Consider the following 21,450-nt stretch of genomic DNA (forward strand, 5'->3'; position numbering starts at 1 on the left):
TGTGTAAGTATTTTCATTAACAAGACAATTCGTTAACTATGCAAGTGATCAGTCTCAAAAATACAAACGAAAGTCTGTGTTGCTAATTGCTTGAACCGAATTTATTATACCCTTGCATTTCGTTTGGTCAGATATTGGTTACGCCTAGAAATTGGTACACCACATGCTATATAGTAAGTAGTAGGTAGGCTATTAGTCAGATCAAATACTAGATTTTAGAATAAATATATTAATTATAAGTCAAATTGTCAAATTTTTATTACTATTTTAATAACAAAAACACGTTAAGCCGTAGCAAGGATTAGCCAGAGATTAAAAGACAAAATGTAATACCACAAAAATAAATTTATGTGAATGTTAGCAATTTAAATAAACATATTCTTGATTCAATGTGCGCAATTCCATGTATCCATTATAAATGGCACCTCCACAAGATTCAACATTGCTGTATCGATACAGACCGCGCAAAGCATTCAATATTTGAAATGGCCGAATTATTGATCCCATTAGCTTATCAAGACTTTCAACTCTTTGAGCGATACCAACTACTAGGCCTGGACCACCAAGTTCTGCTTTTAAACATTGTCTAAATGCTCCATAATACGGTACAATAGCTTTCAGTACCACCCACTTCATTTTATACTTTATCCAAGTGCATCTGACATAACCTTTAACTTCTTTTTTAACCAAAGTTTGTTTAAAGCCAGTCGTTTGCCGTTTCAAGCCACATGATGACTTTGTAAGTATTTTGATTGATTCTGTGGTGGAATATTGATTATTTCTTGGAATATTTGTATATATTTTAGCAGACTCAGCTGTGATTGTGGTTTTTAATTCTACAATTTTTGACACGCGTTTCAACTTTGGGCTTCGTAATAAAAGATGCAACAATTTTCTTGTGATATAGATCATTAGACGATGTCTTTGTACCATCTTTCCGAAATTGGCTGGTCTTATTGCCAACACTCTTGCTCTGCATTAAATATGACTTTATAATGAAAAAGAACGTTTGAAAAAACGTTAAAAAAGAGTAGAACCTTACCGTGCCATAGGGCAGTAGAAGCGATAATAGAATACAGAATGCCTTAAACATTTAAAAACAGGCGGAAAACTAAGTACAGTATATCCAAAGTATCGGAGCAAAATTTAACTGAAGCGTATTTTATTAAATTAAACGCTTCAATTATAGCGTGAATTATTAATTGAATTATCTACATACTGGTGTATGTATTTTTATAGTTTAGCAAGACAATCCAGTAATTATCCAGTACAAATAAAAACAGATGTACATATAGTATTGTACAGCATTTTAGTTCAAAATATGGAATATACGAGTATTAGTTACACCTAAGGATTCAACTTATATTGCATAAAGAAACTAACTAACTGCGCAAAAGGATCAATGAACTTCGAAACAAATGAAATTATTAGAAAAACGGGTCCCACTAGTAACTCAGGCCATCAATCTGAAAAGGATGATTTTAAAGGGCAATGATTAAAAAAAAACAACAATGTTATAAGCTATTTCAAGTGATATATAGTGGTGGAGAAGAGGTTTAATAAATTGTATGGGGGGATGTGGAAAGAGTGAAGGGCTAACAGTATCAGCAAATTATACTGTAACAACAGCACAAACAACTATATTTATATTTGGGGTAAATTGAAAAGACTAGTTATGCAAAAAAATATAAACAATAATAAAAGCAACAAACTGTCATTTAAGCAAACAATTTAAGGAATGAAACAACATGGATGGGCAAAGGTTGCTTAAAATACAAGTTGATGGTCAAGTATTGGCAAATGCCAATCAGAACACCCCCCATCTATAATAATAATTTAATTTGTGAGTTAAGTTATGTTAACAGTTAAACGAATTTTATTTACATGTGAAAATAAAGTAAATGACATGGATTAAAGGAGGTGATTTCAATGAGCAAACCTACAAGTACATACTTAATTGTTGTGAAGAATAAATGTGCATGAGTGCTAGTTAATAAAACATTATCTGAACAAAGTGTGTCATTCTCAGCTCTTGGTTTGTTCAGGATTTTCGCTTTCGGCTTCTTCCTCGTGTCAGGAAACCTCCCAAACAGTGGACTCCATTGAACGGCGAGGGCGAGCCGCAACCTCCACATGTGCATCGAGGCCATCACTTAGGCGACTGAAGCGCCGAGCCCAGCTACCTCGTGCAGTGGTCTGACTGCCAGCTATTGAGGTCCGTTGACTGGCATCACGAAAGAGACTCATAATGTCCTGATTGTCACCTTGGGCCCGTTTAATGCCATGCTGATATTTGGCCTCCTTGGCTAGCAGCTGTTCGCGCTGCATTTGTGTCTTGACCTCGGCAGGAATGTCGGGGATAATGAATTGCATAATGCCAGTAATTACGAAGACCACGTGCTAAAATATATTTCAATTAATTTATTGATCATTGGGCTATATGAAATGCCTACCTCAAACACCACAACAAAGGCCAGACGTGCGGCAAATACGTGCCAATAATGAGGACTTAGGCCGTAAGGTTCGTAGTCTTTGGGTCCATTTCTATTAGGTAAGGATATATGAATTTATAACTTTTATCGTAACATATTTCGCTTACCGATATCCCCTATACTGGCAAGTATCTGGATCACGTTCACTGCTTGTTGCGCCCCATTCCTCCTTGTAGTCGGAGGTATTAAAAATAGATAGGGAGTGTTCTATATAGCCTGCCAAGGTGTGGGTGTCCGAGTAGACGAATTTGTAAACCATTCTTGGTATAAAATCGCTTGTGTAGGCAATAACAAAGGCATTGGACACCACAGCTGCGTAGGTAATGATGCGAAGTATGCCATACCAGGCGCCAATATCCTCAACACGTTCCGCCAACGGGCGCCTAGCTTGTGTCACCATCTTGTAGGCATCCAATCGTATTTCGGCCACATTATTGAGGAGTGCAAAAAGCGGAGCCAATGGAAACGCTGCCACAAATAGTGTGACAAAGCCGTATTGAAGTACTGGAAAAAGATGGACTTCGACCTGAGCTTCATTGTTGATTTTAAAGCTACTCACTCATTTCAAGATACTCGTCAAAGAGAGCCAAGCGACCTGGATCCTGCATGTGATAGTCCTGCTCCCATGCCATGTGCAAATGCGATTCATCCTTCGTGGCTTGTTTGTGCTTTCGCTGACGCCACCAGTTCCAGAATTTGGGAAACAGATATTCCATAAAGTTGTTCCAACACTGCTTACCTACCATAATGATGGCCAATTGAATGCATAGCTCAGACAAGCATCCTGCCGGATCGCAAATATCATTTTTCAGCCGAAAGAATTCACTACGACGCGCCTGATCATCCCCGGGATAGTCAAAGAAACGGCCCTTGAAAAACGCTATGTAGATAAGTGAAGAGTAAAAATTCATGAATTCGAAGAAGAATATCTTAAAGGTGTAGGAATCTTCGTATTCGGTGTGCGTGCGCGGATTTTCCAGATTGGTCAGCTTAATTGCTAAGCGGTGATAGATCTGTGTAGTAAATGTAATAATTAACAGAGTTACTCAAAAATATGTCCTCATTCGTACTCGCGTCAATATCATTATGACCACCAAATTGATGAGCGCCGCTGTCACTGTGGTGAAGAGTTTGGCATGCTCTTTGACGAAGAAGCCTCCACCTCCATAGATAACAGACACCAACGATATGCGATAAATGATGGTACCTAACACAGCCGAAAGCACTACTGAAATCTGCGAAATTGTTTTGCTGTAGTAGATGCAATGCCAGCTAACAATAAGGACCCACTTACCATAAAGAGCACGACGCTGCCGGTAATAACGAAACGTATAGCGCGGCTCCAAGTGGACATATAGGGTTCCTTTTCACGAGTCACTGGATTCATGCGAAATGTTGTGGCATTGGTTTCAAATTCTGGTCGATTCTCCTCATCCATATCGACATTATGCAGATCCCATTCCCAGACAATAACGGATTGTTTTCGCTTCCACAGCTCCAGAAATGTAGTGGCTGTTATTCGAGAATATTTTCATTTATAAATACATTTTTGAAATATGCGAGTACAACTCACCCCAAAAGGACATGAAGATTGCGAAAAATACAGTGGATGGATTGTCAAAAAGGTATGTCAGGCGTGAGAATAAACAGGACTCGGAGAGGCGTTGATAGCTGCATGCCTTGTCGCATAGCGGACAGAGTGTAATGTTTCCCGTCCCATATTCATTGCAGATCTCCTTGCTCGGCGTGTTATCCTCGGACTCCAGAGTTGCTAGGCCATAAATAAAGCATAGGAATCCAACTACAGAGGGGTAGACCAACATCTCCGTGTAAAAGCCCAGCCAGCAGAAGTAGAGTGCTATCTTGTCGCCAAAATATTTGCGGACTAAACACAATGGCTGCTTCTTGTACCACTGCGAGGGGTGTGCCCAGGTTTGATATAGGATGCGCCTGTCCAACGAGATCCCGCTCGAATGCGGTCGATCGTACCGGCCCTCGTGCAATGGGAAGCAAGCCAAATATGTGCCATCGTTGAGTAGTCGACGGATTCCGCTGCGATCACTCTCATCAAAGGGCGTACGAATGAGGACTTGCATCACCATTAGGGAACGCTGGGCACTGGTGTAAGCCGTGGCACGGTCCTTGACAATAAACCTGAGAGGTGGCTTGTTCATTTAAATGTGTTCATGAAATTTGAGTGTTTTGAACTTACTGTTCCTCGGGATTACCATGCACGGTGGCTGCCTTAAATGTTGTCTCCCCCTCTAATAAACTCTGGTCAAGCTGTATCTTTTTGGTTAGACGCTGCCATACATCTTTCCAGTATTGCACATTACGCATTACGACATTTTCGTCATCCTGCAAAATAACTATGAGATCCAGATGTACAGTTTTCCAAGGAAAGCTTAAACATACCCAGGACGGTTTTACGGATATGGTGATAAAACGTTTGATGGGCAGCTTTAGGTTCATAACCTCAGCAAGACGAGTTTCCAGGCGCCAGGGTAAATGGATTTTTAAGAAGAATGTCTTTTCATTAAACGACTGAGATTTGTCCTCCAGCTCTACTTCCAGGCCTTCCTTTATCAAATTATCCATAAAGCTGCGTCTGAGATCACGGCGCTTTGCCTCTGCCTCTGTCATTACGCCCAAATCCTCCTCCTCCCAGGCCAGCACCATGTCCACCTTGCGCCTTCCATCCCGAAACATGAGTGATTCAGGGTCGAGCCCCTCACGGTCTTGTTTGCTGACGCGTCGCTCTTCGGTGCTATCACCGGCTACGCTATTGCTTTTGCTAGTCTTTCGACTGCTGTAGTAACTTCCGCTGACAGTACTGCTTCCGCCCACTGAGACCTTACGCTCGGTGGGTAGTAGCTGCTTATAGCCAAACTGATCCGGCAGTACATTGGAGTGTGATGATTCCATTACCTCATACGACTGACTGAGCTTTTCTTGCCCACCTAGGTTGGGGCTTAGATTCAGGCCCAGAGATCGCCGCATTGCAGTGCCGGGTATGTCCTCTTCGGTGTTACCGTCTATCTTGGGTCCGAAAGCTTGTGTTGGACTTGGCTCAGCGGATTCGGTTTCCAAGTGTGTGGGCAATGGCATGGCGATCGAATTAGACTTGGAATAAAAGGCGTTTCCTGCTCGCGTGATCGAGGAGTTCATCCATTTATCTGTGTAGGTGGCTGAAGGGCCTCCAGTGCTTGCCCCTAGCTCGAGACTGCTGGGCTTTTGTGGATAGGGCGTGGTGGTCCTAATAACAGATCCAATCTCCTGTTTTTCGGCAGCGAGAAAGTTGTATATATTATCAGCCGAGGTGCTGCCTTTATCCATTTGGCGGGTTTGCAAACCAGAATCATTTAAGGCGTATTCCTGTTAGGGAAGTTTACGTTTCAATAAATTAATTTCACGTATTTTTAGGAACCTACGCCGTAACCCAAAAGACGTCCCGAAACAATTCCGCTATCCTGGCTAAGTCTCCGTGGGCGCACCTTGATCGGTTGGCTGCGGATCATTCGCTCACTCTTGGCCGGACTCGACACAACCTCTCGCTTAGGAGTGTGCAGCGAATTCTGTCTCGAATTGCGCAGCGTCGGCACCGAAAGAAATCCTGTAAATGGTATATAGATAGTAGCTTAAAATATAACCTCTGCCGTTGTGAACCTACTTGGAAATTGAAAAACTAATTGCTCGCTATTTCGCTCACTCTCCTGTGCTGCACTACTGATGAGATCTTCGCGGGAATTCGCCTCCGTTATGGGTGCAGTGCTCTCATCGTCAACGCTATCGATGCGTATTTGAAATACGTTTGATTTACTGTCGGAGTGTGCGTCGTGACTGCTCATTTTTTTCGATATGGGGAGCCTCCCTCCCCCTCCTTCTATAGCCGATGACCTGAATTGGCTATGACGTCATAAAACGCTGTAAAATAAATAAAATACGTGCGCATGGACTCCTTAGTCAAGGAAGGCAATTAATTATTTTAGGATTGTGTCCCGCTTTATAATTTGTTTTACTTCGTACACAGTGACGCGTGGGGCATAAAACATCTGCAGTCGTACCCATGATAAATAATTTAAGCTCGTCAACTTTATGACACTGGAACGAGAACCTTCAATTGAATTCAAATCTCTAGAAGTACTTACAAGTACTTCTATAGAAAGGAATAGACAAACACACATACTACATACATATAAATATACTCGTATATATTTTATATTAAGGCAAACACACGGTACTGCAAGCTTCATTATTTAGAAATATGCTGAGGGAAATTTAAATTGCTGTATTTGGGTGTAATTTATTAATCATCTTAAAGTATATTGAAAGTTTTAAGCACACAATTATGCAATTGAAATAATTACTTTAGCCAGATATGTATTTGTTTAAAGTAGTAATCAATTTTCTAGATTGATAATAGACATACTTGTAATATTTGCGCATTTGCTTATGAACCTATGTTTGCATGAGCCGATAAATTTGTAATACCCTGTACTGAACGGGTCAAGGGTATCCTAGTTTATTCTAAATTAATAGGCAACAATAACATGTCGTAGTATGACAATACATCTATACTTCAAACATTTTTTCTGCCCTTAACCATTACGCTAATTTCTATTTGCATTTTAATTAACACTCTCCCGTTAGTAAGAATGTTTGCGTATTCTCCAATATACATATTTACAAATATATATATACATTATACCACTAATACGAGTGTGTAATATGTATGTGTTGCTATGGATTCGTGTTTTTGATTCGCTCAGTTGCCTGTATTTCGAGTTGTTGGTTTATGGCAGTCGCTCACGCGTTTTATATGTACCATGCATTGAGTGGCTACTAGTATATAAAAGGAACAATAGGGAAAACATTTGTTTGATTATGCACAATGGTGGGGAATGGTGGGGTTCGTTGAAGGTTAAATAAATAGACTTGTTGCTCACAACTCGTGCCGTCACAGACCACTGCTTTCAACTGGTCAGCTAAGTTATTAGTGTATACTCGTATACACTCTCTTAATAATTAACTGATTTTTTATTACTTTCCACACTTAACTAACTATTCCTTAACTCTGACCCTTTTATAAACTTTCAAACAATATACATTGTGTACATTTGTGTATATTGAATGATTGGTGATCAATGCACGGGAACAATGTAACGATTGGGAAACGAATTTCTAGAAACTGTGGTAGCTTTAAGACAAATCCAAGTTTGTGGCATAAAAAGCTCTTCATGTCTCACTCAGCTTGGCGAGATTGATAATTAGAGGTAACTTTGGAATAAAGCATTCAGAAGTCGCTATTAGTATACCTTATACCATATTATATTCAATAAATATTCTTTGGTTTGGCTAAGGTGACATCAAAAAAAGTCGAGACCAATCAACTTGAATTAATTGTGATGATATACATTATTTTCGGGTAATTTTTTTAGAAACAAATTTTACTAAAGTCAACTGCTTAATTAACAGGATGGTTTGCGCTCCAGTGAGACCAATCCGTAATTATACATATTTAGATATTTTTCTCTATCTTGGTCTATATGGGAGATCTAGTACGTGGAATCCTTTTAGTCGTCTTCGACAGAGAGTGTTCTCTATTAGACCTAGTGCTAAAGCGTTGTCATGGTCATGTTGCTTATTTATATCTCTGACATAGCCGTTATTTTAAGATTTCTGTATTCTTATGTCGTAGGTGGTTAGTCATAGACTGATATCGCTGAAGAATGATAAATATATTATAATTAATACAAGTAGGTAGTAAAGATACAGTTTGTTCACGCATCTAAGATTGGTATTCTCTCATCATTTTAATATTCATGACACAAGGCAGTTAATAAGTAGATTTATGCAATGCATTTTCTATCAAACTCTCCGAAGTAGATAATTAGAATTTAGACAATTCACCACGATAATCATTTATTTTAATGATTTAAAAATTCGTGCAAGTATGGTAGAATTGAAATATGTATTTCACATTTTCAGGAATTACTTTTAGATGTATTATTAATTCTCTCCAAAAAGTAAATACTCTTATTTTGAAATTTGAAATTTGATTAAATCAATAATTAAGTAGGGATGCTCCAAATGATACTTACTTTCTTAATGCTGTTAGCTGTTTTCAACTAATTGAAAGGCATTACATTCACATATCCATTCTTGTCATCTGATGGCTCGTGAATATGGGTTTTCTTAATCACATCAACTTCACCATGCGAGTGCAACTACGCTTTATTCTGGTGTACTTGACTTGACAGTGCACTTTTGAGGAACTCAAAATAATGACTGGGTACCAGTATATAGGACAAGCAAATACTCGTAACTCACACACACACACACACACACACACACAAACACACGCACACACACACACGAGTAGTCCTTTGGCGCACAAGTGGTGGTTAGTTGTCAGTTGTGCAAAGTCCCATACTTTGAAGTAATCACAACAATCGAACGTTTATTGATTGAGGGTCATCCAGAAGTAATCGATTATTGATTTGAAATGCATTTGAAACGCGGATTATGCTATACGCATATTATATATGCACTTGGATGTAATTTAATGAGTTTTTAGTTTTGTCAGCTTGGATTGATAAACCGAACATTATTTTCACTTTGAAGTTATAATGCGGTACATATTAAAATTATGATTTTAATTGAAAGTATGTACAGTACGTGTGGCTTTAGAAATCACAATTTAAATTACTTTTTCTATTGATTTTCTATGATTGTCAGTGTCCCCCATCACTGTTGATGTTCTCCATACACCTACACACACACACACACACACGCGCGCGTTTGCATGTTCATCATTAGTTATTAACAAATTTCATTCTGACAAATGGACGCCCCGATTTTCGACCGATATGTCGGAGCGCTCGCGCACGAATAACCAAGCAATGCGACATAGGACTGTGGTCGTACTTGTCGTGTTGTCAGTACGCTCATGACGCCTCACAGAGATAATCAAAGTGGGGCAATAATGTTCATATGGTCATGTTTTGGCTCAAATCGGTAGGTGGTTTGGACTGTGAAGGAGTCTACATATATGTAGAGACCCCTTCAAGTGGCCACGTGAGGGCGTATAACACTTTTGGGTTGGATGCTATCGTCCCGTTGGGGACTGTAAAACATGCATGACATTTGATTGACTCAAGAAATCGTGACTAAATAAAAATAGCCGCTAAAATATTAGGTGTACTATTTTTGAATTGTAGACGAACCTATTTTAATCGAAAGTACGTCATTCTTTGCGTTCAAATGAATGGTTACGCCATTAGAGATTGAAATAGGTGATTAAGAATAATCAGCTTGTCTGATTTATATTTAGTTAAGAATATCGAAGGAGCCTCAACAGTGCGTGTGCTGTTTATGGGATATTTTTGGATGTCGATTCAAAACCAAGGTGGAAAAAAGCCCTTCGTTACTACAAGTATTTCACATTAGAGGTTACACGCAAGTCGAGTTATAAAGGAATCTAAGGCAATCGCAATTATAAACAAAGTGAAAATTATTAAAATCATCCTTGGCAAAATGCAGTTATTCAAGTGACTAAACAGGATTACCTTCGCTTTTCTTAGATATTATATTCTTTGGTCAACTTAATACACTAATTCTATTTCCGTTGTGTAGAAAAAAAATTTTTGACAACAAAGAGTCGTCATAGTTGCACCTTTCATTGTTCACACATTAAAGGTTATTACGTCAGAATCAAGGATCAGGTGTCATGCGTAACTGACCGCTTGTCTGTCCTTTTGAAGTGTAGTACGTAAGTTTTTTTTCAAAAGCAACGACAATAGTCACCGAAGCTATATATTGGATGGGCGCTCAGGAGAACCGTATAACAGTTTGCGAGCAACTTTCGAACAACTGTTGCGTTTAGGGCTCATTTCGTAGCAGTGCTTGACATAACTTTTATAAAATAATATAGGTTAAGTTATTTGAGGGCTGCATTTCCTTCTCCCCCTTTGCTCTGTGTCCTTGAACTTATTACTGTGTAAGTAGATGATGGGCTTTTCATGTGGAAAGTATTTACCATCATCTATGTTACATTTAATTCACAGTTAAAAGCTTCAAATATTTTAAATCAATGCACCAATGTCTATTTTGCAGATCCTTAGGTCTAAGTATGTAAAAAGTTCCCAACCACCATAAACGTGAACATTCGTTATTTCCTTTGAAGAACCCAACACCAATTATTATATCTGCCCAGTTATTTAGATTAGTTATTACTATTGATAGCTACAGAATTGTTCTGTAAAGTCCACAAGGTTAACAAATGTTGAGGCGAATCCCTCACTCTAACTGTCGTAATGCCTCCGTTTTCTTAGACACAACATTTTTGCATTCCTGGAGTACGTCTATCTCACACATGTTTGTTGTCTTGTTGAAAAACTCATCCTTTGCGCACTCATTCTCAATCTTTTGGCCATTCACACACACAAAGTAGCCGCGACAATTGTCCACATCTCTGGCCAATTGTCCATGCTTGCCATTGCATACGCCCACTCGCTCGCCATTCTCCATGAGGCAGGTGCCATCGTTCTGGCGACAAATGCCCAATATGCTGTCGTAGCTCTCGCCATTGCGACACCGTTGCGAGGTGGGCTCTTCATCCTCACAGCTTATGTATCGACGGCAATCGCCTTGCTCGGCAATGGAGGCACCTTCGCCAATCTCATCACAAAGATCGGCGAAATCAATTGGGTCATCGGTGCACTGTTGCTGGGGCTGTGCTTTTGTCTGCTTCCGAGCCGTAGTTCTGCCCTTCTTAAGTGCAACACGAAGCAACTTCTTGCTCACAGTCTTCAATTTCACTGCAGGACCATCTTCCTCAATTGGGGGGGCCTCTGTTCCCTCTGAGGTAGCGTTAAAGGGCTGGCATTGATATAAAGTGGCATTGAAGAAGTAACCCGAATAGCAGCGCTCGTGTCGCAGCTTGCCGGAAATGCAAATGTAGAAATTGTTGCAATTCGATCCATCTGCCAAAATGAGACCGTGCTTTCCCTCACACACCATCGGATCAGGCGGGAAATTATCATCCGCGGGCTGGTCATTACTTACATATGGACAGGAGCCATCGTCCGGGACGCATAGCAGCTGCTCTGCATCAAAGTAGGAGCCGGCAGCGCATTTCTGCTGGAGTGCCATGCCCTCGGAGCATATGTAATATCTCGTGCAGTCTTTGCGATCGGGCACATATGTGCCATCTTTCAGACTGCCGCAACTGTAATCCGTTCCATTATTCTCAGAATCGACAAGCTGTCCATTTTCACAGCGCTGCTTTTCATCCTCCACGCATTGACCCAACATCGCATTGAACATCTGTTGATCCGGACACGCCACAGGTATGGCGAGGCCCCTCACACAAGCATAGTAAAGATTACAGTAGAGTTCGTGCTCTATCCGTGTACCATGCTGCTGACCAAAGCACTTACTCTGCGTTGCGTTTTCTTGTTGACACTGGCCCCTATCCACGCGACACTGCGACGCCGTGGTGTTAAAATATTGACCATTTGGACAGTAGAGCAGCTGTGTAGCATTGATGCTGCCGGAGCAGTTGTAATAGGCGCGGCAGTCCATTGCGTAGCCCATCAGTGTACCGTTCTTGGCACCAGCGCAGACATCCTGGGTAAGCGAAGGCTCGCAGGTGCCATCGTTGGGTCGACAATAACCCAGGTTGGGATCGAAAAAGCTGCCCGTCGAACAGCTCTGCAAATGGGAGGGTAACTGATTCACACACAGATAGAAGCGCGTACAATCGTCGGCGTGGGGCACAGCTTCGCCATCTTCTCGATCAACACATTCATTACTGCCGATCTGACTGAGCTGCCAGACGGGCTGGCATTTGTTGTCGGCCGCGTGTGGGACACAGGCGCTCACATCGCTGGCATAAGTGTGACCCTTGAGGCAGCTGCCCACCTGCCAGACATCCTCCTCACAGTAATAGAACTGGGTGCAGTTGGCTGCGAGAGGGAACGGACGCATCTCGCCCACATTACAGGCACGCCTCAGGCCATTACCCTGACAATTAGTCCAACGGCTGTTCACACACTGCATCAGTAGCTCATCAAAATGTTGCTGGCTCGGGCAATTGCGACGCATCCACTGCTTCTCTTTGCATTCTTCGTAGCCGTTACAGTTGGTGGGAACTGCTCTTCGCTGCCCGCTGATGCAGATCGTGCTGTTTGAGCCTACTACACATGTCTTGTTCAGATCGCGAGTACAAGTCTCCAAGGTGGCGTTGTAATAGTGCAGAGCATCACAGCTACGTGACTGCCATGTGCCATTGTTGCAAAGAAGGTAGGAATTGCAAGAGTTGGGCGAGGCACGCGTGGCTTGTTCGCGCTTGCACTTGGTTCCCAGGATCTCATCCTTTAGGGCCATGGGCACTGCTTCTGCCTCAGCACACTGTTTGGCATCATTGGGGACGCAATAGTTTTGCTTCAGACTAAAGTACATGCCGAGGGGGCATTGCTGATACCACCATTCGTTGTCGAGGCACATCAAAAATTGGGCACAACTCGAGGGTGCGGGACGGACAGCTGTGTGTTGGCAGCTGTGTGTGCGGTTTGCTGCCAACTCGTGGGGATGGCGCCGCTCCAGCTCGCAGTAATCGGTTCCATTGGACAAAATGCAGGTGCGCATGCGCCGCGAGTAGTGATGCAGCTTTGGGCAGCTGCGCAGATGCCATTTGTGTTGTGAACAGCGAAAGTATTGCTGGCAATTGCCACTCTTGCTCGACAATGTTTGGCCCTCAGTGCGATTGTTGCAAGTCGGAAGTCCACTGACCTTGGCATAGCTGCAGACCGTGTCGTCTCGTGGTTCAAGGCAACGCTGCTGTTCTGGATTGTAATATCGTTGGTCGGGGCAGCTTCTACGACGCCAGGTGTTCTCCAAACAGAGTTCGTATTGAGAGCAGTTTGCCGGCACTGAACGTTTCTCTTCAGCCCGACAAATCTGTAACGAAAGAAAGAAAATAGGTGTACTTCTATATTATTTCGAATAGGTGTGGAAATGTTGTTACTTACTTAACAGTTTTTTTTTTTCATTTTCATATTCGTGGAAAGGGATAATCAAGGATGCTACTTAAACAACTATTCTTAATATTTAGTTCTAAGGCTCTGAAGTATTTTACATACATTTTCATTATAATATGATGATAGTGGACCGATAATTCTTTAGCTTATATTAGCCCAGTATTACCAATTTAAAAGCCAAACTTGCCTAGAAGCATGCTCCCGAAAATGCTAAATGCTTATACATTTTGAACTGTGCATTACAGTATATACTTGTATGAGAAATGACTAGAACTTCTGGAAATATCCACATGTTCCATTAAATGTATGATAATCGCAATAAAGTAAAACGCCAAATTTGTAATTATTCCAATTTGGATTTATTTTTGTGCATATATGGGTATAATATATATTGATATATATACATGTAAGGTAAATACAAATTTAATTCAATGCATATAGAAATGGAACAAGCGGAATTTCCAATAATAACTCTTAAATAACAAGCCTATATAATATTTAGTATATGTATACGTGTTTAGGGTAATATAATGGGTAAATATATACGACGTAAACGGTACGTCTAGTTATATGTGGACATAAAAGATTCAGCTCTCAGAAGTATATAATAGAGTCGCACTCAAAAAGGATGTGCAAGCTTTTTAAGAATTCTTTTGAATATTGATAATGATCTTACGTTTTCTTCCGACTCCACTGATCTTTTTTCCAAAGAGTGTTCCTCGAGTTGGCTGTCTTCTATGCTTTCTTCCTCATTTAGTTCTGGTTCCGTGCACATCGCCAGCTTGCGATTGAAAACTTGACCAGGACTACAATCGCGATAAAGGGCAACATCCTTGGCTCCCTCGCATGTGCAGAAACCAGTTGAAGTGTTTCTCGCTGGGAAGGGCTCAAACTTCAAGCGATTGATGCAGCGTATGGGCTCGCACACATTCGTTTCGGAGATGCACATGCCAAGGCCCTCGTCGAATGTTTCATCACTATCACAGCTGCGATAAATGGCGATACCTGTCTTGCCAACGCACATACAGAATCCTCGAGTTGTATTTTTAGCAGGGAATGGTTCAAAGCTATCGTGGTAGAAGCACTTCTGTCCCTCACATGCTGATACTTTAAAAATCGTTCCAGGCTGAAGGCACGCACGCTCCTTCACATTGTATTCCTTGCCCCTCGGACATGATTCATAGAGCACCTGACCTTGGGTGCACACACAAAAGCCTGCCGTTCCATTGCTAGCCTCAAACGTTTGATCCTCCAAATCCTGGTTGCATACTGTAGGATCACAGACTGTAGCAGGTGCCTACGAAGAATGATTGCAAATTAAGTTGATTATCTATTTCATTGGAGTTCAAGACTTACCTGTGGCTTTGCACAGATACTTAAGTCACTGTCGAAAACTAGACCCTCTGGGCAATTATTAATATTGGCTATACCTTCAACGCAGGCGCAAAAGGCTGTTGGATCGTTGACCTTGCGTGAAGCAAAGGGTTGATTGCTGGCCCTCGTATCACACTGGGTTTGATCACAGTAGATAGCTATCAGTTCCTGCAAAAAACATTATCCATGAACACATATACAAGTAGTTACCCCTACTAACTCATGTACTTACCACAGGCGCAAGGCAAATTTCATAATCAGCATCGAATTCTGTACCTTCTAGGCAGGGGTAATAGCTGGCTACCTTTCCGCTACACATACAAAATCCGTCGTTTCCTCTAGTAGTGGCGAAAGCTTGATTTTCGAGCACACTGCAGCATTTTGCGTCATCGCATATCGGACCAGCGCATGGATCCTAAATAGGGAAATGCATAAAAAAGCGCCAGGGCAAGCATACTCTGTTACACTTACAAATGGCTCTAAGCATACACCCACGGTAGCATTAAATATCGTATCTTCGGGACAATTTACGTAATTTGGTGTGCCATCTTTGCAGTAGCAGAAAGCTGATGTTGTGTTTAAGGCTTCATACGGTTCGTAATCGAGGAGGGTGTTGCAGGCTGTACTGTCGCAGATACCGCATAGACTTTCCGGCTGGATAGGTAAAGCTATTAATTGAGGAAAATCAAATGATTCCGTGTGCCACTTACATCCTTATCCAAGCAAACGCCAGCAGTTGGATCATACTTTTTATCCTCGGGACAATCATAATATGTTGGCACATCATTGAGGCACAGGCAGAAGCCTTCAGTGGAGACCAACGGCGAATAGGTAGTATAGTCTGGTTTATTCACACAGTAGTTTCTGCAGCATCTTGGCTGTAATGTAGACGTGCATTTTGTAAATCTCGATCAAGGAAATTAAATTATACTCTTACGTCTGGCTGTGGTGCAATAACGCAAATGCCTAGATTGACATCAAAAGTGTAGCCAAGGGGGCAGAGCACTGGAATTGGTTGCTCTGCAACGCACAAGCAGAACGAATCGGGATCCTCGTAGTTGAACGTAACCGAGTAGTCTTGTTTACCCAAACAAGATTTTGGATCACAAGGGCCGGTCTGGAAGTAATGGGTACTCTTTACTTAACCCTTTGACAGTCTAAGCAATATCAGATTTCTTACAAAAATGCAAACGCCGTCCTCCGCGCTAAATATATAGCCCGTAGCGCAGGGATTTAAATACGCACTACCTTCACTGCAGAGACAGAACTGGGTATTATCTCCATTGAGTGTCGGGAAGACATCGATTTCTAGCTTGCATAGAGTTTGATTGCACGCGCACTGAATGGTAATAAATTAGAGAAATGTTTCTAAGACTTGTTGTTGTGATTTCAACTTACGCTGGGCTGTAGCTGGCAAAAGTTTTCCGTGGCATCATATAGATAGCCTGTAGGGCACGATTTTACTAATGGTTGCTTATTCTGACACAAATAGAACCTTGTCTCATCGTCCACGACGGGGAATGTGGTGTCATCGGCTACTAAATGACATAAAGTTGCTTTGCAAGTTGTTTTAAGTTGGCATTGTCCCAAAGTGGCATTGAAACCTTCTCCAGCGGCGCATTTCTTCACTTTCGGTACACCATCTGTGCATTGGAAGTACTTGGTGCAAATAGGATGTGCCACCTTGCCATTGCCGCAGCTGCATGGGTTTATGCACAAGCCATTGACATCGATAACGCATGCCTGTCCATTGAAATATTCACCCTGGGCGCATGTCTTTGCAGTGGACAGACCATTGGAGCAACTGTAATACCCATTGCATTGATTGGGATTGGGAAGCATATAGCCGTTCGGCTTAGTATTGCAAATCCAGCAAGTGCTCAGGCTGTCCGGCACACATACACCTGCGCCTCTGTCGAATAAGTTTCCAGGTCCACAATTGCCCGGTATCAGTTGCTTATTCTGACATACCAGATATTTATCGCAGTCCGTGGGATGTGGCACTATACTATTATCAGCAATGCCACCTTCGCAGCCGCAGTCATCTGCGGCACTACGTTTGGACCGCTCACTGTGCGACCTGGCGCTATTTTCTGGACATTTTTGATCATCATCAATAACGCAAACACCCAAGGTTTCATCGAAGTATTGTCCACTGCCGCAAGCCTCATCGACCCACTTGTTATTCTCACACTTTTTGTAGTGCCAGCAATCCGCACCGCATTTCGTCTGGTCATTATCACTGCATGCGTCCTCGTCGTTGGCGCCATTGTCTGGACAAATGTTATCACTGTCTACTACACAAATACCAATGGTCTGGTCAAAATAGTTGCCTATCTCACAGTCCCGAGGCTCTAAAATGCCATTTTGACATATCGAATATAGTCTGCAGTTATTTGGGTCTGCAACCAGGTCTCCGTCTTTGACTCCGTTCCAACAATCGCTTGGGGGTGCCAAGGTAGTAGTCTCTTCATCGCAGGGCTCTGGGGCTGGCGTTGTTGTTTCTTCATTGCAAGGTTCTGGTGAAGATGTTGTCTCTTCATCGCAAGGCTCTGTAGCAGGAGTCGTTTCTTCATCACAGGGCTCTGTTGCTGGAGTAGTTGCTTCATCGCAAGGCTCTGTAGCAGGAGTCGTTATTTCATCACAGGACTCTGTTGCTGGAGTGGTTTCTTCATCACAAGGCGCTGGTGAAGGTGTTGTTTCTCCATCACACGGCTCAGTTACGGGAGTTGATTCATTATCGCAGGGCTCCGCTGGTGTTGAACTAGAGTCGCCTGGAGTGGTGCTTCCGTTGTCAGTGGGACACACGCCTGGTTCACAGTTCGATGTGTCACTATCAAAGTAGCTGCCATCGGGGCAGCTCTGAGCAAGTGCCTTTTGGTCTGTACATATGTAGAAAACGTTACAATCTTCAGTATCGGCCACCGTAGAACCGTCAGCCTTGTCAATGCAGAAATTCTCCCAGCACTGCTTGTTGTCCTCATCTATTATGCACGCTTCGAGCGAGCTATCGAAATAGCTACCACTGGCGCATTGCACCTGCTCGGTCTCTCCGCTTTGGCATTCATAGTAGGTGGCGCACAGTTTGCTGTCCGGGATAATAGTGCCATCGGACTTGCCTATGCACAGATTTTGCCAGCACTGGCTTGTGGTATCAGGCACACAGCTTGCGCTGGTTGTGTTAAAGTAGCTGCCTGATTGACACTTTTGGGGATAGGCCAGCTGACCATTGCAAATGTAGAAATCGACGCAGCCATTGCTATTGGGTACAAAAGCACCGTTCACTTCATCAGCACATGGATTTGTGTCCTGCAGGATAACAACGAAATTGAGTATGTGCACCTTGAATCTGTTTAAATGTCTTACCTCAGCCAATGGAGCGGCCAAGCTTAGTTTGCACAGTCCTCGTCCAGCTAGGGCACACTTACCATTCCTGGGATTGAACTCCTTGCCCTTTGGGCAATTAAGAGCACGGACCACATTCTTGGTAGAGCAGCGGTAGTAGCTGGAACAGTTGGCAGGATTCGGCCAATAGGGTTTCAGGCTGCGCAGCTTGCGATAAACGCATTCGGGATCGGCGGCTCCAACGAATGCCACTGCAGTGAGTGCCACTACAGCAAGTAGAGTGACTACAAGAGGATGTGATTAGTTCAAGGATATTCTTCGTGCTCAGTCGTTATACCTTTCATTTCCAAACACTATATTCCACTCGTATTGTTAAAGTCGTACTCCGCACAGTTTCCAAAATATTGCTGCCTTATATATATATATATGGGAGTATATATTTGTGCGTTCGATCATAAATAGCCGACATTGGTTTTCATTTAGATGCGCACTCTTATCATTGTATGTATCTTGCATGTTCTACATGTGCCCATCTAGTTTGTTTAATTGATTTTATGTGGCCTTTTACATGATAATTCTTGGAAGTCATAAATAGTTGGAGGTTGGGCCGACACTCCCAAAACGGTAAGAATTCCTACGTTTCATGAATGAAGCTGCGTAAAAGGCAGTGAGACAAAGGTCAAGGGTTGAATGTCAAGAATTATGCTGCAAGAGTGCACCCAAGTACAGATAAAAGACAATGTTTTGGTTTTTTATAATGCACGTGTGTATACAAGTATATGCCTTTGTATTTTATATACGTTTACATACATACGTATACATCTAAACAAACAAATATTATTACAAGCCTACGCAAACGGTAGAGCATGTCATTAGCTTAGCATCCCAGAATAAGCCAGATGGACAATCCTTGATGAAGCCACGTTCTCCATCGCACTGAATAAACTTATGGCAATCATTTGGATAAGGTAAATACCCGGGACTTGGGTTCTTCTGGCATTCTTCATCAGCAGTTGCTGAAGGGTCAGGTGTTGAAGATGTTCCATCATCTGTCGCATCATCTGTGCTTCCGGCTGTTGTGTCAGGGCTATCGGTTGTTGATGATGCCGCAGGCGGAGTGGAAGGATCTATGCTGGAAGAAGAGCTCGACTCGGAACTAGAGTTGGTGGGACCTATTGTAGAACTCGATGGCGCATTTGTGTTAGAGGCACTGGTGTCAGGATCATCGGTTGTTGATGATGCCAGAGAAGTGGTCGAAGGATCTGAGCTGGAAGCAGAGCTGGACCCTGAAGTTACATCAGTTGGTTTTGCCGTCGTTTCGCTGTTCTTGGGGCAAGTTGTTGTTGTAGGTGGGGGAGTCGTAGTCGTAGTAATGCATGATGCTGCCTCGAGTGAAGTTGCTAAGAACAGTAGCTGCAAGCAGATAACTATCCAAGTAATTGCTGGAAAAGAACAATCGTCTTGTTAGCTCGTTTTACTCCTGAAACACAAATTTCCAAAGTTGCTTACGTTTCATTTCTCCCATCTCACCTTTATTGAAGAGACAGTCGCAAGTGCATTCCCTATTTATAGTGGAGGCTCGAAGATAATGTTTAGTTACTTTATCGAGATCCAATTAGCATACGACATGTTCCTGTTTTGTTTTCTTATCTTTAACTTTACTTAAGCAACATGTTTCAATCAAACAATTGATGTACCTAAGAAAAGTAACAGACTAAGTATTTTTCAAATATGTGAATTTTATTTTTGAGTTGAAATAATGTAAAATGAAAAAATAATTAATAGATGCAGGCTGGCAGTAGTGTATAATGTAAAATGCTTCCGATCAATAAAAGTTGCAGTTTTCTTTGGTTAATGTTGAAAAGTATTGGCATACTTTTAGGCCATAATTTTTAAAAAGCCAAGTCCCCCACCACACATCCAGCAATATGAGGTTGACTATTGTGGTATAAATGTTTGAAATGAATTGGATTGATGGACCATGTTTACATTGGACCGCCGATTTGCAAGTTATAGTAGGATTGGACTCAACACAGATATTTTTAATGGACCTTGTGAGCAAACTGAAAAAGCAGTTAATTTTGAAAGTTGTGTTTGGCTAAATTGATTATATCTTTGGAATATTGCTTGGATGGTGGCGTAACAGATGTTATGAACTCTAATATTACATATACATACCTTCTCGATCAGCACTCCGAGATAACAGTACACAACTTCACTTTGGCCCATAAACCTACATTATTGTATTATCGAATGTTTATTGCTGATATGGAATTTTTTCTGTAGCTGGTAATTAATACTCAATAATTAAGTTTCTTGAGCAGTTACTTAGGTAGATTCCATTATCTTAATCCCATCTTCAAATGCTTTCAAGTCCTTTATGTCTAATCATTTATGCTCTTTATTTGAACGTTGAAGTTTTCCTCATATTGGCTTTTTCAAAGTGTAATCAAACAATAGGTAATAGGTAGGCCACCTAGGGTTACAGTTAAATATGGTAGTTACAGGTTTGTTTTAAATAATTGGTTAGAAATATTTAGTTATGTACTTTTGATCCCTGATTGCAGATTTCGGAACATCTCTACTTTTTAGAGCACCATAGACCACTTTTTATACCCTGTACCCGTAGGGTAAAAAGGGTATATTAGGTTTGTGCAAAGTATGTAACATACAGAAGGAAGCATCTCCGACCCCATAAAGTATATATATTCTTGATCAGCATGACGAGAGAAATCGATCTAGACATGTCCGTCCGTCTGTCCGTCCGTCTGTCCGTCCGTCTGTCCGTCTGTCCGTCCGTCTGGATGAACGCGAGGATCTCAGAAACTATAAAAGCTAGAATAACCAAAGTTGGCATCCAGATTCTCCTAGGTCCGAGTAAGGACGAGTTTATGTTTTTTTTTTTAATTTTCGCCCCCTTCCCCCGCTACAGAATTTCGTCAATAGCGTCCACATTTCAAATGCTACCTAAACCAAACTTTGCACACATTTTTATTAATTATTAATTTATTAATTAATTTTATAATTAATATATAATTGTCTACTGTTGTATACAATTTTATTCAATTCGGTCAATTCTAAGAAAAGTTATTAGCAAAACAAATCCTCGCCAGTACAACCCCCCCAAACTGCAGCAACAAGTTCGCTCTTCTTCTTCCTCTTTTTGCTGCTGCTATGGGCGCATATAACTCAGTGAC

General features: G+C 41.8%; 3 protein-coding genes across 3 annotated transcripts; all 3 read right to left on the reverse strand.

Annotated features, from left to right (window-relative positions):
• Nucleotides 1-2,073: 2,073 nt before the first annotated feature.
• Nucleotides 2,074-6,437, reverse strand: LOC115623002 (anoctamin-4). The gene is made up of 11 exons (XM_030517166.1): nucleotides 6,163-6,437; nucleotides 5,924-6,105; nucleotides 4,908-5,867; nucleotides 4,705-4,850; nucleotides 4,066-4,646; nucleotides 3,787-4,004; nucleotides 3,563-3,727; nucleotides 3,052-3,505; nucleotides 2,600-2,996; nucleotides 2,454-2,544; nucleotides 2,074-2,400 (listed from the first exon to the last, which is right to left on the reverse strand). The coding sequence occupies exons 1-11, from the start codon at nucleotides 6,338-6,340 to the stop codon at nucleotides 2,074-2,076; spliced, it is 3,699 nt and encodes a 1,232-aa protein (XP_030373026.1). The 5' UTR covers nucleotides 6,341-6,437.
• Nucleotides 6,438-10,790: 4,353 nt separating this feature from the next.
• On the reverse strand, nucleotides 10,791-18,541 carry LOC115622272 (the record flags this gene model as incomplete). Its single annotated transcript, XM_030516174.1, has 11 exons — nucleotides 10,791-11,237; nucleotides 11,316-13,454; nucleotides 14,211-14,831; nucleotides 14,891-15,076; nucleotides 15,141-15,323; nucleotides 15,380-15,562; nucleotides 15,619-15,786; nucleotides 15,846-16,025; nucleotides 16,089-16,247; nucleotides 16,307-18,217; nucleotides 18,275-18,541. Coding segments are annotated over 11 exons (6,444 nt in total), but the record flags the coding sequence as incomplete, so codon positions are not given.
• A 480-nt stretch (nucleotides 18,542-19,021) lies between these two features.
• LOC115623008 (putative protein TPRXL) lies at nucleotides 19,022-19,801 on the reverse strand. Its single transcript, XM_030517179.1, has 2 exons — nucleotides 19,763-19,801; nucleotides 19,022-19,695 (listed from the first exon to the last, which is right to left on the reverse strand). Exons 1-2 carry the CDS (start codon nucleotides 19,776-19,778, stop codon nucleotides 19,094-19,096), a joined length of 618 nt encoding a protein of 205 aa, XP_030373039.1. The 5' UTR covers nucleotides 19,779-19,801; the 3' UTR covers nucleotides 19,022-19,093.
• Nucleotides 19,802-21,450: the final 1,649 nt, after the last annotated feature.

Source organism: Scaptodrosophila lebanonensis, unplaced genomic scaffold, assembly GCF_003285725.1.
Source record: "Scaptodrosophila lebanonensis strain 11010-0011.00,11010-0021.00 unplaced genomic scaffold, SlebRS2 tig00000043-arrow-pilon, whole genome shotgun sequence".
NCBI classification, from domain to species: Eukaryota; Metazoa; Arthropoda; class Insecta; order Diptera; family Drosophilidae; genus Scaptodrosophila; species Scaptodrosophila lebanonensis.